General features: G+C 30.6%; 13 protein-coding genes and 1 non-coding gene across 14 annotated transcripts in view; 3 read left to right on the forward strand and 11 right to left on the reverse strand. All coding sequences in view use genetic code 11, as the record gives it.

The window, feature by feature from the left end:
- ycf1 overlaps positions 1-93 on the forward strand; it is a 1,629-nt gene extending 1,536 nt beyond the window's left edge. Inside the window, exon 1 of the mRNA in view lies at positions 1-93. This exon is cut by the window's left edge and continues 1,536 nt beyond it. Within this exon, the coding sequence (YP_009318200.1) occupies positions 1-93 (93 nt within the window).
- ndhF (NADH dehydrogenase subunit 5) lies at positions 20-1,807 on the reverse strand. Its single transcript has one exon. The coding sequence runs from the start codon at positions 1,805-1,807 to the stop codon at positions 20-22; it is 1,788 nt and encodes a 595-aa protein (YP_009318201.1).
- A 663-nt stretch (positions 1,808-2,470) lies between these two features.
- rpl32 (ribosomal protein L32) lies at positions 2,471-2,641 on the reverse strand. Its single transcript has one exon. The coding sequence runs from the start codon at positions 2,639-2,641 to the stop codon at positions 2,471-2,473; it is 171 nt and encodes a 56-aa protein (YP_009318202.1).
- A 992-nt stretch (positions 2,642-3,633) lies between these two features.
- On the forward strand, positions 3,634-3,713 carry trnL-TAG. The gene has a single exon. It is a non-coding gene; the product is annotated as a tRNA-Leu (tRNA).
- A 110-nt stretch (positions 3,714-3,823) lies between these two features.
- Positions 3,824-4,780, forward strand: ccsA (cytochrome c biogenesis protein). Its single transcript has one exon. The coding sequence runs from the start codon at positions 3,824-3,826 to the stop codon at positions 4,778-4,780; it is 957 nt and encodes a 318-aa protein (YP_009318203.1).
- Positions 4,781-5,104: 324 nt separating this feature from the next.
- ndhD (NADH dehydrogenase subunit 4) lies at positions 5,105-6,583 on the reverse strand. Its single transcript has one exon. The coding sequence runs from the start codon at positions 6,581-6,583 to the stop codon at positions 5,105-5,107; it is 1,479 nt and encodes a 492-aa protein (YP_009318204.1).
- A 165-nt stretch (positions 6,584-6,748) lies between these two features.
- Positions 6,749-6,994, reverse strand: psaC (photosystem I subunit VII). Its single transcript has one exon. The coding sequence runs from the start codon at positions 6,992-6,994 to the stop codon at positions 6,749-6,751; it is 246 nt and encodes an 81-aa protein (YP_009318205.1).
- A 274-nt stretch (positions 6,995-7,268) lies between these two features.
- ndhE (NADH dehydrogenase subunit 4L) lies at positions 7,269-7,574 on the reverse strand. The gene has a single exon. It carries the CDS (start codon positions 7,572-7,574, stop codon positions 7,269-7,271), a length of 306 nt encoding a protein of 101 aa, YP_009318206.1.
- Positions 7,575-7,805: 231 nt separating this feature from the next.
- Positions 7,806-8,336, reverse strand: ndhG (NADH dehydrogenase subunit 6). Its single transcript has one exon. It carries the CDS (start codon positions 8,334-8,336, stop codon positions 7,806-7,808), a length of 531 nt encoding a protein of 176 aa, YP_009318207.1.
- Positions 8,337-8,754: 418 nt separating this feature from the next.
- ndhI (NADH dehydrogenase subunit I) lies at positions 8,755-9,252 on the reverse strand. The gene has a single exon. The coding sequence runs from the start codon at positions 9,250-9,252 to the stop codon at positions 8,755-8,757; it is 498 nt and encodes a 165-aa protein (YP_009318208.1).
- An 82-nt stretch (positions 9,253-9,334) lies between these two features.
- Positions 9,335-11,616, reverse strand: ndhA (NADH dehydrogenase subunit 1). Its single transcript has 2 exons — positions 11,061-11,616; positions 9,335-9,873 (listed from the first exon to the last, which is right to left on the reverse strand). The coding sequence occupies exons 1-2, from the start codon at positions 11,614-11,616 to the stop codon at positions 9,335-9,337; spliced, it is 1,095 nt and encodes a 364-aa protein (YP_009318209.1).
- Position 11,617: 1 nt separating this feature from the next.
- ndhH (NADH dehydrogenase subunit 7) lies at positions 11,618-12,799 on the reverse strand. The gene has a single exon. It carries the CDS (start codon positions 12,797-12,799, stop codon positions 11,618-11,620), a length of 1,182 nt encoding a protein of 393 aa, YP_009318210.1.
- Positions 12,800-12,921: 122 nt separating this feature from the next.
- On the reverse strand, positions 12,922-13,194 carry rps15 (ribosomal protein S15). The gene has a single exon. The coding sequence runs from the start codon at positions 13,192-13,194 to the stop codon at positions 12,922-12,924; it is 273 nt and encodes a 90-aa protein (YP_009318211.1).
- Positions 13,195-14,316: 1,122 nt separating this feature from the next.
- ycf1 overlaps positions 14,317-17,500 on the reverse strand; it is a 4,923-nt gene continuing 1,739 nt past the window's right edge. The window contains exon 1 of the mRNA in view: positions 14,317-17,500. This exon is cut by the window's right edge and continues 1,739 nt beyond it. Within this exon, the coding sequence (YP_009318212.1) occupies positions 14,317-17,500 (3,184 nt within the window).

Genomic DNA, 17,500 nt, shown 5'->3' on the forward strand with positions numbered 1-17,500 from the left:
AATATTTTTTTTTTCTCAATCATAAAAACTTCTGTAAAACATTACATAGAGACAATTTGGATAATATGTCCAAATCCATTCCTTGTTGATTGAAAGGAATTCCTATGGCCCCAACGAACAAAGTAAATATGCCTAATACAAGCATAGGAAATAGCATAGTAGTATCCGATTCATGGGGATACAAAAAAGTGTTCTTAATACCAAAATGCGTAATAGTAATAAAGGGCCGCCTCATCTTTCTTACATTAATATCAATTGGATACGTCTTCTTCAACAAAAAAGAAATCCTTTCATTATTATTATTCATTGTTAATAAAGATAATAAACGAAATCTTTTTTGAATTCTTTTTTTCCCTTCTATATCTTTACCCCATAGAGATATTGAATAAAACGAGTTATTTGTTTTGCCGCTGTAATTTTGAAAATGAACATTTAAATATCCTTCAAAAGTAAGTAAATAGATCCGAAACATATAAAATGCAGTTAATCCTGCTGTGAAAAAAGCTATTATTGCAAAAATCGGTGAATACAACCAACTATCATTAAGAATTTCATCTTTAGACCAAAAACAGGCAAGAGGTGGAATACCACAAAGGGAAAGTATACCTAAAAAAAAAGCAGTTTTTGTAATCGGCACATGTTTTGTTAAACCACCCATAAGAACCATATTCTGACTTTTATCTGGAGAATACCCAACAATCGCTTCCATTGAATGAATGATTGATCCGGACCCTAAAAACAACAATGCTTTCGAATAAGCATGAGTAATCAAATGAAATAAAGCAGCTCGATAAGACCCAATACCGAGAGCTAACATCATATAACCCAATTGAGACATTGTAGAATAGGCCAAACTTCTCTTAATATCTTTTTGAGCAAGAGCTAAAGTAGCTCCTAATAGTAATGTTATTATACCTATCAAAGCTATTATATTCATTATGTAAGGTATAACTATGAAAAGAGGAAGAAGCCGAGCTACAAGAAAAATTCCTGCGGCTACCATAGTAGCAGCATGTATAAGAGCTGAAATAGGAGTAGGTCCTTCCATAGCATCAGGTAACCATACCTGAAGGGGAAATTGAGCGGATTTAGCAATTGCACCAGAAAATAATAGGAGGGCACACAAAGTAACAAATAAAAAATTAACTTCATTATTATAAATCAAGTTATTGAATATCTCAAACAAATCCTGAAATTCGAAACTGCCTGTTATCCAATAAAGACCTAAAATTCCTAATAATAAACCAAAATCCCCTACACGATTAGTTACAAACGCTTTTTGACAAGCATTCGCTGCAATCGGTCGTGTGAACCAAAAACCTATTAATAGATAAGAACAGACTCCAACTAATTCCCAAAAAATATAAATTTGTATCAAATTAGAACTAGTCACTAATCCCAGCATTGAAGTATTGAAAAAACTCATATAAGCAAAAAATCTCAAATATCCTTGATCATGAGACATATAATTGTCACTATAAATAAGAACCATAATTCCAACAGTAGTAATTAAGATTGACATAATAGAAGTAAGTGGATCGATCAAGTAGGTGAACTCTAAAGAAAAGTCATTATTGATGGTCCAAGACCATACATATTGATAGATATAACTGTTATTTATTTGCTGAATAGGCGGATTGGCTGAAAAAATCATAACTATACTTAACAATAAAACACTAGGAAAAGCCCACATGCGGCGAAGATTTTTTGTTGCCTTCGGGAAAAGGAGAAGTCCCACTCCTATTAACATAGGAATTATAACTGGAATGAAAGGTATGATCCATGAATATTGATATGTATATTCCATAAAAATAAATAAATAAAAATCTTTTATTTTTAATTAACTGTTTCTGATTCACCAGCTCTTATTTTTTTTTTTGAAAGGAATCAGTTAATAAAAAAATTATTTTAATCTCGGGAGAGGGTAAGGACAAATAATTACACCAAAAAGAGTATTTTATTTTGATATGATTCATAAAAGACAAACACAGTCCATACATAACTTAACTCAAGGAAATAAGAGCTATTTTTTTTAGTTCGTTTATTCAGAATCATTAACCAATGCAGTTTTGAATTGATTGAAGGAATTACTAAAATAAAATGACTTTTCTTTAGAAAAAAATGATGTATACTTTAACACATTAACTGCGAGTCTCATTTGAATTTGAAAATTTTAATTAGGTGCACTCTTTTTCGAGTTTGACTAATTAAGCAATTAAAAAAAAATTAAGGGAATTAAGGGTTGGTTTCTTAAACTTTTTGATGTATTTTATTACATGTATAAATATAGCACGATGAAAATAAACAATAAACAATATAAAGGAACAACCACTTTGGTTTATATTTTTTCTTTTTTTATGACGAGAGTCTAATTTAGACTATAAATAGATAATTAGATAGTAAGTAAAGAACAATTGGTTTTGAACAATAGATGTCTTTCACATCCAACTAGAGAAAAATGAATACTCTATCATAATTTTTTAATGGCAGTTCCAAAAAAACGCACTTCTATATCAAAAAAACGAATTCGTAAAAATATTTGGAAAATGGAGGGGTATTGGGTAGCATTGAAAGCTTTTTCGTTAGCGAAATCTCTTTCTACAGGGAATTCAAAAAGTTTTTTGTACAATAAGAAATAAATAACTAATTACTGGAATAATCTGAATCTATCTCTGACTCTAAAAAAAGTCTAGTTTCATTTTGAATTTCGTTTCTAATTTTTTAATTTATATATAATAATTATACTTAAAAACTATAAAAAATAAAAAAAAAAGTAATGATTCCCATTCCTTAATGTTTTGAATGGATAAATATTAAATTGAATTCGTTTTGCCATTATGTTATGTAAAATAATTATTGTTTTGTATACTTAATACTTAATTTTGTAAAATGATATTCTTTTTTGTTTGACAAAAAAAAGAATAAATACAAGATATAAAGTTTCAACTGTCTTTTTAGTAAAGTTTTGTCTTTTTTATATTTATTTATTATATTTATATAATATATATACTATTTTTTATAGAACAACAAATATAAGATCTTTAATCCAAATTAAAATTAATGAGTTGTTGAAACTCATTTTTTTAGTTTCAAACTTGTTTTGTAATTTTCTGAACAATCATTTTAAACAATAATTATCAATATATATATACTCCTTATATATACCTTATATACCTCGTATAAAATATCCATTGATAAAAGCTTCTTGTCCCATTTAGGTGGATATTTTATACGAGAAATGTATCAATTTTGGTCATCAAAAATAAAAAAAAAAATGGATCCTATAGTTGCTTGGGCTGGGGAAGATAGATCAATATATGTATTAAGTATTCATTTTTAACGGGTTATTCTAATTTGAAGTAGGGTCCAATTACGATAGAAATCGAAACTCTTTTTTTATATGATACGCTCAATACCTAACCCAACCCCAATTTAATTAAATCAAACAAATAATAAAAAATAAGGATTATTATTGGAAATACGTTTTAAATCACTATTTTTTAAACGAGTTTTTATTCATCAATTTCTTTATTCATGAATTGAAATGTTTCCTATAAAACTAAAAAATATTGAATGATTGAGTACTTTAACCTAGACGATTAAATAAGAATAGGTTATTATGATTTCGAACAAGCCGCTATGGTGAAATCGGTAGACACGCTGCTCTTAGGAAGCAGTGCTAGAGCATCTCGGTTCGAGTCCGAGTGGCGGCATGGCATCTTATAAAAGAGTAAGTCCTATAATAAATTCAATTCCCGATTTCCATTCCTATAATTTTGAGAATCCCCCCCCCCCTTTTTTTATTTATTTTATAATTTTTTTTATGATATTTTCAAGTTTAGAGCATATATTAACTCATATATCCTTTTCGGTTGTTTCAATTGTAATTTCAATTCGTTTGATAATCTTATTAATTAATGAAAGCGCAGGACTATATGATTCATCAGAAAAGGGCATAAAAACTACTTTTGTCTGTATAACAGGATTATTAGTTACTCGTTGGATTTATTCGAGACATTTACCCTTAAGTGATTTATACGAATCATTCATTTTTCTTTCGTGGAGTTTGTCCATTATTTGTATGGTTCCGTATTTAAAAAAAAATATAAACCATTTAAGCGCAATAACCGCGCCAAGTGTTATTTTTACCCAAGGCTTTGCTACTTCTGGTTTTTTAACTGAAACGCACCAATCCGTAATATTAGTACCCGCTCTACAATCTCATTGGTTAATGATGCACGTAAGTATGATGGTATTGGGTTATGCAGCTCTTTTATGTGGATCATTATTATCAGTAGCTCTTATAGTCATTACATTTCGAAAAGTCATAAGGGCTTTTGAGAAAAAGAATAATGATTCATTTTCATTTGATGAGATCCAATACATGAATGAAAGAAACAACGTTTTATGGAACATTTCTTTGATCTCTTCTAGGAATTATTATAGATCTCAATTGATTCAACAATTGGATCATTGGAGTTATCGTATTATTGGTATAGGGTTTCTCTTTTTAACCATAGGTATTCTTTCGGGAGCAGTATGGGCAAATGAGGCATGGGGCTCATATTGGAATTGGGATCCGAAGGAAACTTGGGCATTTATTACTTGGACCATATTCGCGATTTATTTACATATTCGAACAAATAAGAATTTTGAAGGTGTAAATTCCGCAATTGTAGCCTCGATGGGATTTCTTATAATTTGGATATGCTATTTTGGGGTCAATCTATTAGGAATAGGGCTACATAGTTATGGTTCATTTACACTAACGTCTAACTGAAGAAAGGACCTAACGAACACAAGCAAACATGGGACAGCATATATATATAAGAAAACATTGTGTAAGCCTTCGAGAACCTTTTGAATCAAAGTAGTGATTCAAAAGGTTCTTACAAAGGCCAAACAAATCTGGTTAAAAGTCTAATTCATTTTTTTATTTTTAACTTAAGTTTAACTTAAACTTAAGAGAAGAAAAAATACTTATTATTTTATTGTTTTTTTTTAATTGTACAACGAATTTTTTAAAACATCCTAATATTATTTATTATTATAGTATAGCATTAGTATAGGATTGCTGTTTGATTTTTTATTTTATTCATGAAAATTATCTATAAAAATAGATAGATATAATATCTTCGACCTTGTCAACTGATAGTGAGAAAACGAAATCCGGATAAATACCAATACCTATTACTGGTAAAAGGATAGAGATCGAAACAAATAACTCTCGCGGTCCAGAATCAAAAAAATAAGAGTTTGGAGCATTAAAAAACTTGTATCCATAGAACATTTGGCGTAACATAGATAATGAATAAATAGGAGTTAATATCATTCCAATTGCCATTACAAATGTAATTAGTATTTTTGTTATTAAAAAAAATTTTTGGCTGGTAATTAGTCCCAAAAATACTATTAATTCTGCAACAAAACCACTCATCCCCGGTAATGCAAGGGAAGCCATCGATAAGATACTGAAAGTCGTGAATATTTTTGGAACCGGGATCGCCATTCCGCCCATTTCGTCGAGATAAACAAGACGTATTCTATCAAAACTCGTTCCCGCCAAGAAAAAAAGTGCAGCGCCAATAAAGCCATGAGAGATTATTTGTAAAATGGCTCCATTGAGGCCCATATCACTTATAGAGCCAATTCCTATAATTATGAAACCCATATGAGATATGGAGGAATAGGCTATTCTTTTTTTTAAATTACGTTGACCGGGAGATGCTGAAGCTGCATAGATTATTTGAATTGTGCCTACTATAATCAACCAGGGAGCAAATAGAGAATGAGCGCGGGGCAATAATTCCATATTAATCCGAACCAATCCATACGCTCCCATTTTTAATAAAATTCCGGCTAGAAGCATACAAGTACTGTAATGTGCCTCTCCATGGGTGTCTGGTAACCATGTATGTAAAGGTATAATTGGTGATTTGACAGCAAAAGCAATAAGAAATCCAATATAGAATATTATTTCCAGTGCTACTGGATAAGATTGATTCGCTGATGTTTCAAAATTTAATGTTGGTTCATTGGAACCATATAAACCGATACCCAGAACTCCCATTAAGAAAAAAACGGAACTTCCCGCAGTGTACAAAATAAACTTTGTGGCTGAATACAAACGTTTCTTTCCCCCCCACACGGATAGAAGTAGATAAACGGGAATTAATTCTAACTCCCACATGATGAAAAAGAGTAAAAGGTCTCGAGAAGAAAATGATCCTATTTGGCCGCTATACATTGCTAACATCAGGAAATGGAATAATCGGGAATCTCGAGTAACCGGCCGAGCCGCTAAAGTAGCTAAAGTGGTGATAAATCCTGTCAGCAAAATAGGTCCTATAGAAAGTCCATCTATTCCCAATCTCCAGTAAAAATCAAAAAAATTGATCCATTTATAATCCTCCGTCAGTTGCATTAATCGATCGTCCAATTGGAAATGATAATAGAAGGCATAAGTTATTAGAAGGAGTTCCAGAGCACATATGAATATAGTATACCCCCTTATTACCTTATTTCCTCTATGAGGGAGAAAGAAAATTAAAGAACCCGCGAATATTGGCAAAACTACCACTATTGTTAACCAAGGAAAATAATTCGTAGTAAAAACAAGATACACTTGGGCCAGAAAAATCCGTGCTCGAAAAAAGATATTCTATTTTTTTTTATTTTATTTTTTCGAGCAGGGGGATTTTTGTCGGTAAAAAAAATGAATGTATTCAGGTGGGATTTGTGAAAGGAATCAATAAGCTAGGCCCATGCTTCGAGTTGTTTCATGCCATAAATAAACTCGAACACTCAAGTAATCCGTTGGACAGGCGGATTCACATCTCTTACAACCAACACAGTCTTCTGTTCTTGGAGCAGAAGCAATTTGTTTAGCTTTACATCCGTCCCAAGGTATCATTTCTAATACATCTGTGGGGCAGGCTCGGACACATTGAGTACACCCTATACACGTATCATAAATCTTTACTGAATGTGACATTGGATATATAAATTTTTGAACATCATAAGTTTTCGATCTAGTAAACTTGTAAATGAATTATACATATATTTAGTATTTAGACACCAGATGAATCAATGATTTACCAGAATTTTTAGAATTAATCTGCTTCCGGATCGGCTCATGCGAGAGGTCCAAGATCCTTTGATTTATTGCATTTTTTGTAAACACGATCAATACGTTATGTACCATCCATGTTAATTCGACTATATAAATATTATAATTTATATGATTAATACTGCTTATTAATACAATACTACTTATTCAACAAATTTGATTGATTGATACGAGTTGATTTTCTGTTACGATAAATTGCGGAAACAATAGCTGGTCCAATAGCTGCTTCAGCGGCTGCAATAGCTATAACAAAAATTGAAAAAATATTTCCTTTTAATTGGCGACTATCAAAAAAATCAGAAAATGTTACAAAATTTATATTAACTGCATTCAGTATAAGTTCAAGACACATAAGGGCTTTAACCATATTTCGACTTGTGATCAATCCATAGATACCGATAGAAAATAAATAGGCACTCACAACAAGTACATGTTCGAGCATCATTGACCAACTCCTTATCAATTTCGATTTATTTCAAGATAAAAAACAATTTAATGGGTTCAACTGACTAGATAGAATATAAAAAGTTTGGTAATAGATTGAATAAAAGAATTTCTATTTATATTTTATACATAAACAATCTTCAAATAAAATTGAAGTGAGGGGAAATGGATGTGATAACACAGAACAAAGTTTAATTTGTATTTAGGTTATTAGATTAGTTCGAAAGATTTCTTACTGGCGAGCCACAGCAATTGCACCTATCAAAGCAGCTAAAAGAATTATCGAAATGAGTTCAAATGGAAGAAAAAAATCTGTTGATAAATGAATTCCAATTTGTTGACTGTTACTTATCAAATCTTGCTCTATAATCTGGTTTGATCTTGTAGTCCAAATAATCCCGTACCATGACGTATCCAGAATAGTAGTCATTAGTGAAACAAAAATACCTGTACAAACCAACAAAGTAACCCCCTCTCCAACGGTCCAAAGATTAAAATCTTTGTAATATTCTGAACCATTCATGAACATGACAGCAAATATGATTAAAATATTTATGGCCCCCACGTAAATAAGGAGCTGTGCGGCAGCTACAAAATGAGAGTTTGATAGAATATAGAATAAAGATATACAAACAAGAACCAGTCCCAACGAAAAAGCAGAATAAATTGGGTTGGTAAGTAATACTACTCCTACACCTCCTAATATAAGACTGGATCCCAAAAAGACTAAAAGAAAATCATGTATCGGTCCGGGCAAATCCATTATATGTAAAGAGATAAATAAATCGAAATTTTTTTCATGACCTTATTGACCTCACCAGGAAAAATTTTTTTCTGAAAAGTTCTTATCTTAATTGAATTAAATCTAAATGCTAAGGAATGTGAATTGATGTAGGTATAGTTCTTGGACTAATATCATTCTTTATCTTAAAGAGTGGTTCGAAACTATATATATTTATATTTAGATTTCTAAATGATTACAGATATATTCATATTCAGAGATTTTCAATCCAAATTAAAGCACAAACCAACTAATCAATAGTTGAAATTTGTAGTTAGTGACTAAACAAAATAAACAAAAGAAACGGCATTTATTTCGATCAAAACGGAAACTTACTAATTGGAAATTACTCTTTATCTTTAATCAAAGGATTTACTTATATATCTTTTTTTTTATTTACTTATTTTTTTTTAGGTGAATTTAAAATTGTTCGAATTGTATAATCGTCAATTACTGATATTGGTAAACGACCCAAGGCAATTTGATTATAATTCAATTCGTGACGATCATAAGTAGAAAGCTCATATTCTTCAGTCATTGATAAACAATTTGTTGGACAATACTCAACACAGTTACCACAAAATATACAGATTCCGAAATCAATACTGTAATTAAGCAACCGTTTCTTTCGAATATTAGTTTCCAATTTCCAATCAACAACAGGTAAATCTATAGGGCATACACGAACACATACTTCACAAGCAATGCATTTATCAAACTCAAAATGTATTCGACCGCGGAAACGTTCTGATGTGATTAATTTTTCATAGGGATATTGAATCGTTACAGGTAAACGATTTGCATGGGATAGGGTAATCATGAAACTTTGACCAATGTACCTTGCAGCTCGTACTGTTTGTTGACCATAATTCATGACCCCAGTTACCATAGGGAACATATTGTAAATATCTATGAATATTTTTATGTTTGTTTCTTTCTCTTGTTTGAGACAAGCCACAAATTGAGAATATAGTATTCCTTTACAGTGAAAGAAGTTGGAAAGAAGTTGTTAATAATAGATTACCAAGAGAAATAGGTAAAAGAAATTTCCATCCCAGATTTAATAGTTGGTCTATTCTTAGCCTAGGTAAAGTCCATCTTGTTGTGATAGAAATGAACAAGAACAAATAAGTTTTGGCTAATGTAATAAAGATACCAATTGTCGTTCCAAAGACCCAGCGTGTTTTATTTATTTCAAAAAGATCAGAAACGAATATGTACGGAATAGAAATATTCCAACCGCCCAAGTAAAGAACTGTTACAAATAATGAAGAAACTAATAGGTTTAGATAGGAAGCAACATAAAATAAACCAAATTTGATGCCCGAATATTCGGTTTGATAACCTGCTACTAATTCTTCTTCTGCTTCTGGTAAATCAAAAGGTAATCTCTCACATTCTGCTAGGGAAGAAATTAGAAAAACGATAAACCCTATAGGTTGACGCCACAAATTCCATCCCCAAAAACCATATTTTGATTGAGCCTCAACTATATCAACTGTACTTAAACTGTTAGATAATCATAGTAGGTGATAACATCACTGTTACCATCGCTATTTCAGAACCGTACATGAGATTTTCACCTCATACGGCTCCCCTGGGGCCATAAATAAATCTAAGGACCGAGTCGGTATTATTTATCTTGATATATTTATAGGATAAATAGGTTCCAAATCTAGCAAAGGACCTGAATTAGACCGCTTAAATTCTGTCTGTTATATAATAATAAATAAAAAAAACTACGTCTGAATCGATCTTATCCTTTATTTAATAAATTTAATAAATAATTTAAATTCTTATTTGTTAAGTAATAACTTTTAGTCTTCAATAAAATACTGCTTGTAGAAATATCAATAACCCGTCGTTTTCAATTATGAAAAATAATTAGACATTCTATTAGTTTAGTTGATGAATTATGACACTAATTCTATCTCCATGACTATGTATATAGGAAAGAAAGAATAAAATAAAAGAATAAAAAAAGGATCTCTCTTTTTTTTTGTAATTATATTTTTTCTATTTTTTTTTCATTCCTATTCTTCTTTCTTTTATTAAAAAGAAAATGGGGATTCTAAGAAAAAGGGGGAGCTTACAAAATAAAGGATTATTTCGTTTCCGATAGTCATTTATTTTAATTGGTGGATAGGAGTATACTCTGGATCGGAATCGTGGGGAGTACTGCCGGATCATTTCTACTAACTTAAAGCCCCAATTAGTATTCTTTTTATATTATGTGTAAATGTCCTTTGGGATAAATTACATAATCGCTATTACTAATCCTTTGCGTAGTTTGGCATTTCTAACCATCCACTCATTTTTGCTAAACCCCCCGCTTTATGGTAATGCAAACAAATGTTAGTAAAAACCGAATAGGGTTGATTTTTTTGAACCCGCTTCAAGCTAGGATGACATGACTAATCAACCAATCTTGGGGTAAACGGTTTCTTCTTCTTCTGTTTATTTATGCTCAACTCTTTAATTCTTCTTATACATCGAAGACGAGACTCAATAATTTTACTGCAAATATATATTATATAGCTGTTTTCTTTCACTCATATAACTATATAATTTAATATAATTTAATTCATTAATCCAAAATCCAAATAATGAATTAAAAATGAAGATATCTATGCAATTTATTTCAACTCTTTTTCTATAACGACTAGAAAGAAAGGAATAGGGAAAAGTTTATGTTTCAACGAATCGCACGTAGAGCTATTGATAATACACATAGGGTTAATGGTATTTCATAACTAATCGATTGAGCAGCAGCTCGTAGACCACCTAAAAAGGAATATTTATTATTTGAACCATATCCTGACATAAGAAGTCCAATGGGAGCAATACTTGAAACCGCAATCCATAAAAAAACCCCGATATTGAGATCGGATAAAACAAGGCGATAGTCAAAAGGAATTACTGAATAACTTAGTAGAATTGATATGACTGCTATGGATGGTCCGATACTGAATAAACGAGTATCTCCTCTAGATGGAAGAAGATTCTCTTTGAAAAGTAGTTTTGTCCCATCTGCTAGAGCTTGAAGAACTCCCAAAGGACCGGCGTATTCGGGTCCAATACGTTGTTGCAGCCCTGCGGATATTTCTCTTTCTAACCATACAATTACTAGTACGCCTATTGTGATTCCCAATACAAGAGTCAAAATAGGAACAAGCACCCATATAATTCCATAGACCTCTTTTAAGGATTCCACTCTGTAAAAAGAATTGATATCTTGTATTTCCGTTGTATCAATTATCATTTCAACGATCAACTTCTCCCATAATGATATCTATGCTACCTAGTATTGTCATAATATCAGCCAATTTCATTCTTTTAACTAACTGAGGAAGAATTTGCAAATTGATAAAACCCGGCGGGCGAATTTTACATCTCCAAGGAAAACCACTCTGATCCCCTATCAGAAAAATTCCCAATTCGCCCTTTGGGGCTTCGACTCTCACATAAAGTTCTTGTTTCGGCAATTCAAAAATAGGAGAAGGTTTTTTACTAATGAATCGATATTCAAAATCATGCCATTCTGGATACCTTTCTCTATCAAAGTATCGGATTTCTAAATTCTCATAGGGACCCCCAGGAATTCCTTCTAGAGCCTGTTGAATAATTTTTATGGATTCTGTCATTTCACCAATTCGGACTAAATAACGAGCTAATGAATCCCCTTCTTTTTGCCATTGGACTTCCCAATCCAATTCGTCGTAACACTCATAATGATCAACTTTACGAAGATCCCATTGTATTCCGGAAGCTCGCAGCATTGGTCCTGATAAACCCCAATTTATTACTTCGTCTCTACCAATAATTCCTACGCCCTCAACGCGTTCTAAAAAAATAGGATTTCGTGTAATAAGTTTTTGATATTCAGTAACTCCTGTAAAAAAATAATGGCAGAAATCCAAACATTTATCTATCCAGCCATAAGGTAGATCAGCCGCTACCCCTCCGATACGAAAATAATTATGCATCATTCTCATACCAGTGGCAGCTTCGAATAGATCATATATGAATTCTCTTTCTCTGAAAATATAGAAGAAAGGAGTTTGTGCACCAATATCTGCCATAAAGGGTCCGAGCCATAACAGATGAGAAGCTATACGACTCAATTCCAACATAATTACTCTGATATAACTGGCTCTTTTAGGTACTTGAATATTTCCTAACTGTTCTGGCCCATTTACAGTTATTGCTTCTGTGAACATAGTAGCTAAATAATCCCAACGAGTTACATAAGGCAGATATTGTACAATTGTTCGGTTTTCCGCAATTTTTTCCATTCCTCTGTGTAAATAACCCAATATTGGTTCACAGTCAATAACATCTTCACTGTCCAGAGTAACGATGAGTCGAAGAACACCATGCATTGACGGGTGGTGGGGGCCCATATTGACTATCATGAGATCTTTTCTTGTAGCTGGTATATTCATAAGTTTTTCCTCGATTCATTCTTCCGTGAATTGCGTAAAACGAAAAAAAAATTCATCAAAATTCAAGATCTAATAAATCAAATAATTAAAAATGACTCTTCAAATTAACGAAAAATTAAAAATTAACGAATTCTTGATTCCCGAATACCCAACCTATTAATTAAGTTTTTATAACGTACTCTATTTTTCTTTGACAAATAAGACAGCAGCCGTTGACGTTTTCCCAGAATTTTACGTAGACCTCTTTGAGATAAATAGTCTTTTCTGTGCAATTCCAAATGTGAAGTAAGTCGTCTTATTTTATTGGTGAAACTCAATACTTGGAATTCAACGGATCCCCTGTTTTCTTCTTTTTCTTCTTGCGAAATAATTGAGATGAATGAATTTTTTACCATAAATAGGAATCGCCCCTCTCTTTTTTTGAGATATTTTTATCGATATATATATATATTTCTTGATCAGTAATAATAATGCCACTCATTTGAATTTGATATACACAATAATCTTAATTTCGTTAAGAATTCTTAATTTTGTCAAATAAAATTACTTAATTTATTACTCAATAATCAATCCCATTTTTAAAATTGGATTCGGATAGGATATCCTATACAAAAGTATAGTCTATTTCTGTACTCACAAAAAAAAATAAACAATAATTTAGACTTAAAAAAAATCAGAAGATTTTGTTGATTCATTTTAGATCGAATTAATATAATGACTTTTCAATCGCGGATACATACGAATCCTTGTCATACTGAAACGACTGCCATTATTGGTATCAAACCAATAGCGATTCATACAAGCTAAATCTTCTAATCGATAATTGGGCCAAAGAAAGAACTTTAATTTAATTAGTTTATTTTTACCTCTATCAAGATTTTTTCTTTTATTCAACAAAACTTGATCGAAATTTGTTACCTTATTTCCATTGCATCCATTGCAAAATACTGTATTTCTATGGATATTGTTTCTATTCCTAGAATTGAAAAAAATTAGAATTCTCAATTCTCTACGATGCCTCGGGGATAAAATATTTTCAAGAACAAGCAAATCATAATGATTTTTGTCTCTATTTCCATTCATTTTTTGATGTATTGCAATGGATTCATAAAAATTCTTCTTATTTTTATCAACTAGGTATCTTTGATTAATTTGATGCTTACTCTTATGAACCAATGAAATACCTATGGTTTGATATATAATAAATTTTCCATCATTTTTTACAGACAGACGAACTGGTTCGATAATCAATATTCCCCTTTTCATCACTTCTGTAAGAGGTAAATCCTTATGGACTGTCATAATATCCAGATTCATTTCGTCCCTTTGAATAGCGGATATAACAATTTCTCTTGGATTTGTCATTCTAAGCAGGAGACAATATACTTTGATGTTATTGATGATTCTTTGATTTAAATAATCATTCCATCTCAATTGAAAATTCAAATACCTTTTTAGTAAGAGCTCAAGCTCTGCTTCTATTTTATTCCTGTATTGCTTTTTGTTTCTACGTTTTTTCATGTCTGATCCCGTATAATCTTCTTCAACATCTTTTTCTTTTTTTTTTCTTGGTTTGAGAGAGCTGATTCAAGATCTGCTTGGTCCGCTAATTCTTTTTCTCCTTGATTTTTATTTTCTAATTCAAAAGTCTTTTTTTCATTCGATAATATAAAAATATCGCTTTTTTTCTTTCCAGTGATACTTTTATGTTTCTTAACATTTTTATTTACATTAAAATTGAAAAGAAGTAATTTGATTGGTATGACCCACGGTTTAATCTTATATGTATTATAAAGTATCACAAATTCTGGGAATAACCAAAGTTCTAGATTCGATATGGGACGACTTAGTATTTCTTCATTCATTCCCATCCAATCCACAAGAGGTTTTTTTTGATTGAATGGGTTCATTTTTTGATCTTGATGAATCGTGAAATAAAAAAGACCTTTCTTTTTCTTATCAATTTTATCGATTATTTGATAATTATTAACCCCAGTCTTAGTCTTAGTATTTTTATTTCTGTTGGTGACAGTATCAATATCGACCCAGGCCCCAATATCGGTCTTCTTTCTAAGACAAAAATTGAGAATTTTCCAATCAAAATATTTTCGATCCATATCTTTTTTTCTATCTATACTATCATCTTCTCCTAGATAATTATTGATAAGGATACCTTCCAGCATATCAAATAGTTTGTGTTTAGGCGTATTGTAAGTATAAGAAATCTCTTGGTTATTATTTACTTGTAATGGCAATCCATAAATATATGAGTCTTTCTTATCCTCATAATTAATCGATTTATATGAAAAAAGATCATATCTATATTGTTTTTTAAAATTTTCTTTTTGATTTAGTAATAAATCTATTTCAAAATCATTTTGTTTTTCATAATGAATTAATCGGTTTTTTTCATATGAATCACATTTGTTTAAATCTTTATTTTTAGCCGTACGGCATTGATATTGATTGACTCTATTTCGCCATTTTTGCGGTACTAATCGTGACCATCTAATCTGAGATAAATCATATTGATATTGATAATGATCCTTTAGCCAGTTTTTCCATTCATTAATTACAGAATTTCGAAGGTTCTTATGTTGTCTTAATTCGGAATCAAATATTTCTTGCGTTCCAACAAAATACTCTTTTATTTCATTCTTAATAAAAAAATATGTTCTGTAATATTTAAAGACAGATCTTAACTTATATAAGTTACTGACTTGGGTTTGTGATAATTTGTAGAATACATATGCTTGTGACAAGTAAGATAAGTCCAAAAAAATATGTGAATTCTTATTAATACAAGGTGACCTTTTTATAGTTGAAATAAAGTTAATTATACTTTGATTTGTTTTATCAATTCTTTCTCGATTTGCTTCATTATTGTAAATGTATTTAGTAATAATTTTTTTTGTTAATTCAATAAAAAGCTGTGCATTGATTCTAGGGGTATTAATGATACGCAGAAAGATATACATAGATATCTTTTCAATAAAAAATTTTAAAAAATGATGGGATTTACGAAGTAATCGAATATTTTTTCTTTTTAATATCCGCCAAATATTTTTTGGTGATTCTAATCTTTTATCTTCATAACTTATTTTGTTAGGGTTAAGATTTATCTCTCGAGTTATAAACTCTCTTTTCTTGTCTTTTTTCATTTTTTCTATTTGATTTATGATTGTATTTGTTCTATTAGTTAGATTTTTAATCCTTTTTTCTGTCAATGAGTAAGTTGCCCAATCCATAGATCGAATTTCAATAGACGATTCGGGAATAATTTTATTATGTATTATCGAATCTTTTTCTTTTTTAGTTTCACTCAATTCGTATATTCCTAGTTTTTTCAATCCAAATAATATAATTTGGTTTCTTTTTGAAAATTCTTTTATTATTTTTTTTAGAAATATAATGCTTTTGAGGACCCATTTTTTTGTTTCTTTTGCTTTTGCTACATTTATAAATGTAGCATTTATAAAAAATTTTGTTCTTTCTTTTAAAACTCTTAGAACTAAAAAACATTTTTTTTTTAATTTGAATTTATTTTTTTCGAATTCTTTAAAAATGGGTTCAAAAAAGGAAAGTTGTTTTCGGGGAGAACCACAAGGCAGTTCAGCTTCCATTCCCAAAACTGTTAAAAAACAAAAATCATTTTTTTGTCCTTTCCCTTTCTTTTTAATTGGATCTTTATGAGGGGATCGTAACTTAGATCTGTGCCAAGGTTTCAGACGAAAAGGAAATAGTATCTTTATCTGAATACCGTCTGTTAACCAGTTTTTCGGAAATTCTTTTTCGGATAATTGAACGCCATTATAGGTGCATTTAACATGGATTTCTTTATTCAAATCCTTTAAATCCTCGGACCATTCGGGAAATTGAAATAATAATATACGAACAATATTTTTAGCTATTATTAATGAAGGTAATAGAATATATTTTCTAAAAATTGATTGGATTACTAATAAAAAACCTCTTATTACTTGAGCAAAGAAAAAGCTATCCCAAGCTTCTGCTATTTCTATACGAATTTTTTTCTCTCTTTTGTATTTTTCGTTTTTGTCCTCCTCTTTTTTCTCACTTTCTTTTGTCTTTTCCTTTGTATAATCCGAAATTTTTAATTCCTTCTTTTTCCAAATCCAATTTAAAAAAATGATTTTCATCAGCTCGGGAATATCAAAATAAAAAAAAAGGGGTTTGTCTAGTCTATCCAAAAAAAGAGGGGAATGCACATTTGCTTGAAACAGTTCCCAAATAATCGTTTTACGTCTTTGAGCTCGCACGGAGCCCTTTATTATATCTCGACGAAAATCCGATTGTTGTGAATAACGTATCAAAGCCAACTCTTCAGCTTGATCAGAATTATTAGTCTCTTTGTTATTAGTATAAGGATCGGTATTCTCCGGAATATCAGTAAAAATCACGACACGTTTGGCTTTTCTTGAACGAATTTGATGATTCGTTGGCCCATTTTTGTCATTTTCTACTTCCTGTTGTTCTAATTCGTCGATTAATTTGTATGACCATCGAGGAACTTTTTTATTGATTTCTTTTATTCCAATATATTTTTTTCTAATTGTTTTATCCCTAGGATCAGTTATAATTGCATCGAATAAAAATTTGAAAATTTTTATTCGATCTTCCGAATCAATTCTTACTTGTTTGTTTTCCTTAAATGAATAAAGTCCTTTCAAATTTAAATTT

Source organism: Corylus avellana, chloroplast, assembly GCF_901000735.1.
Source record: "Corylus avellana chloroplast, complete genome".
NCBI classification, from domain to species: domain Eukaryota; kingdom Viridiplantae; phylum Streptophyta; class Magnoliopsida; order Fagales; family Betulaceae; genus Corylus; species Corylus avellana.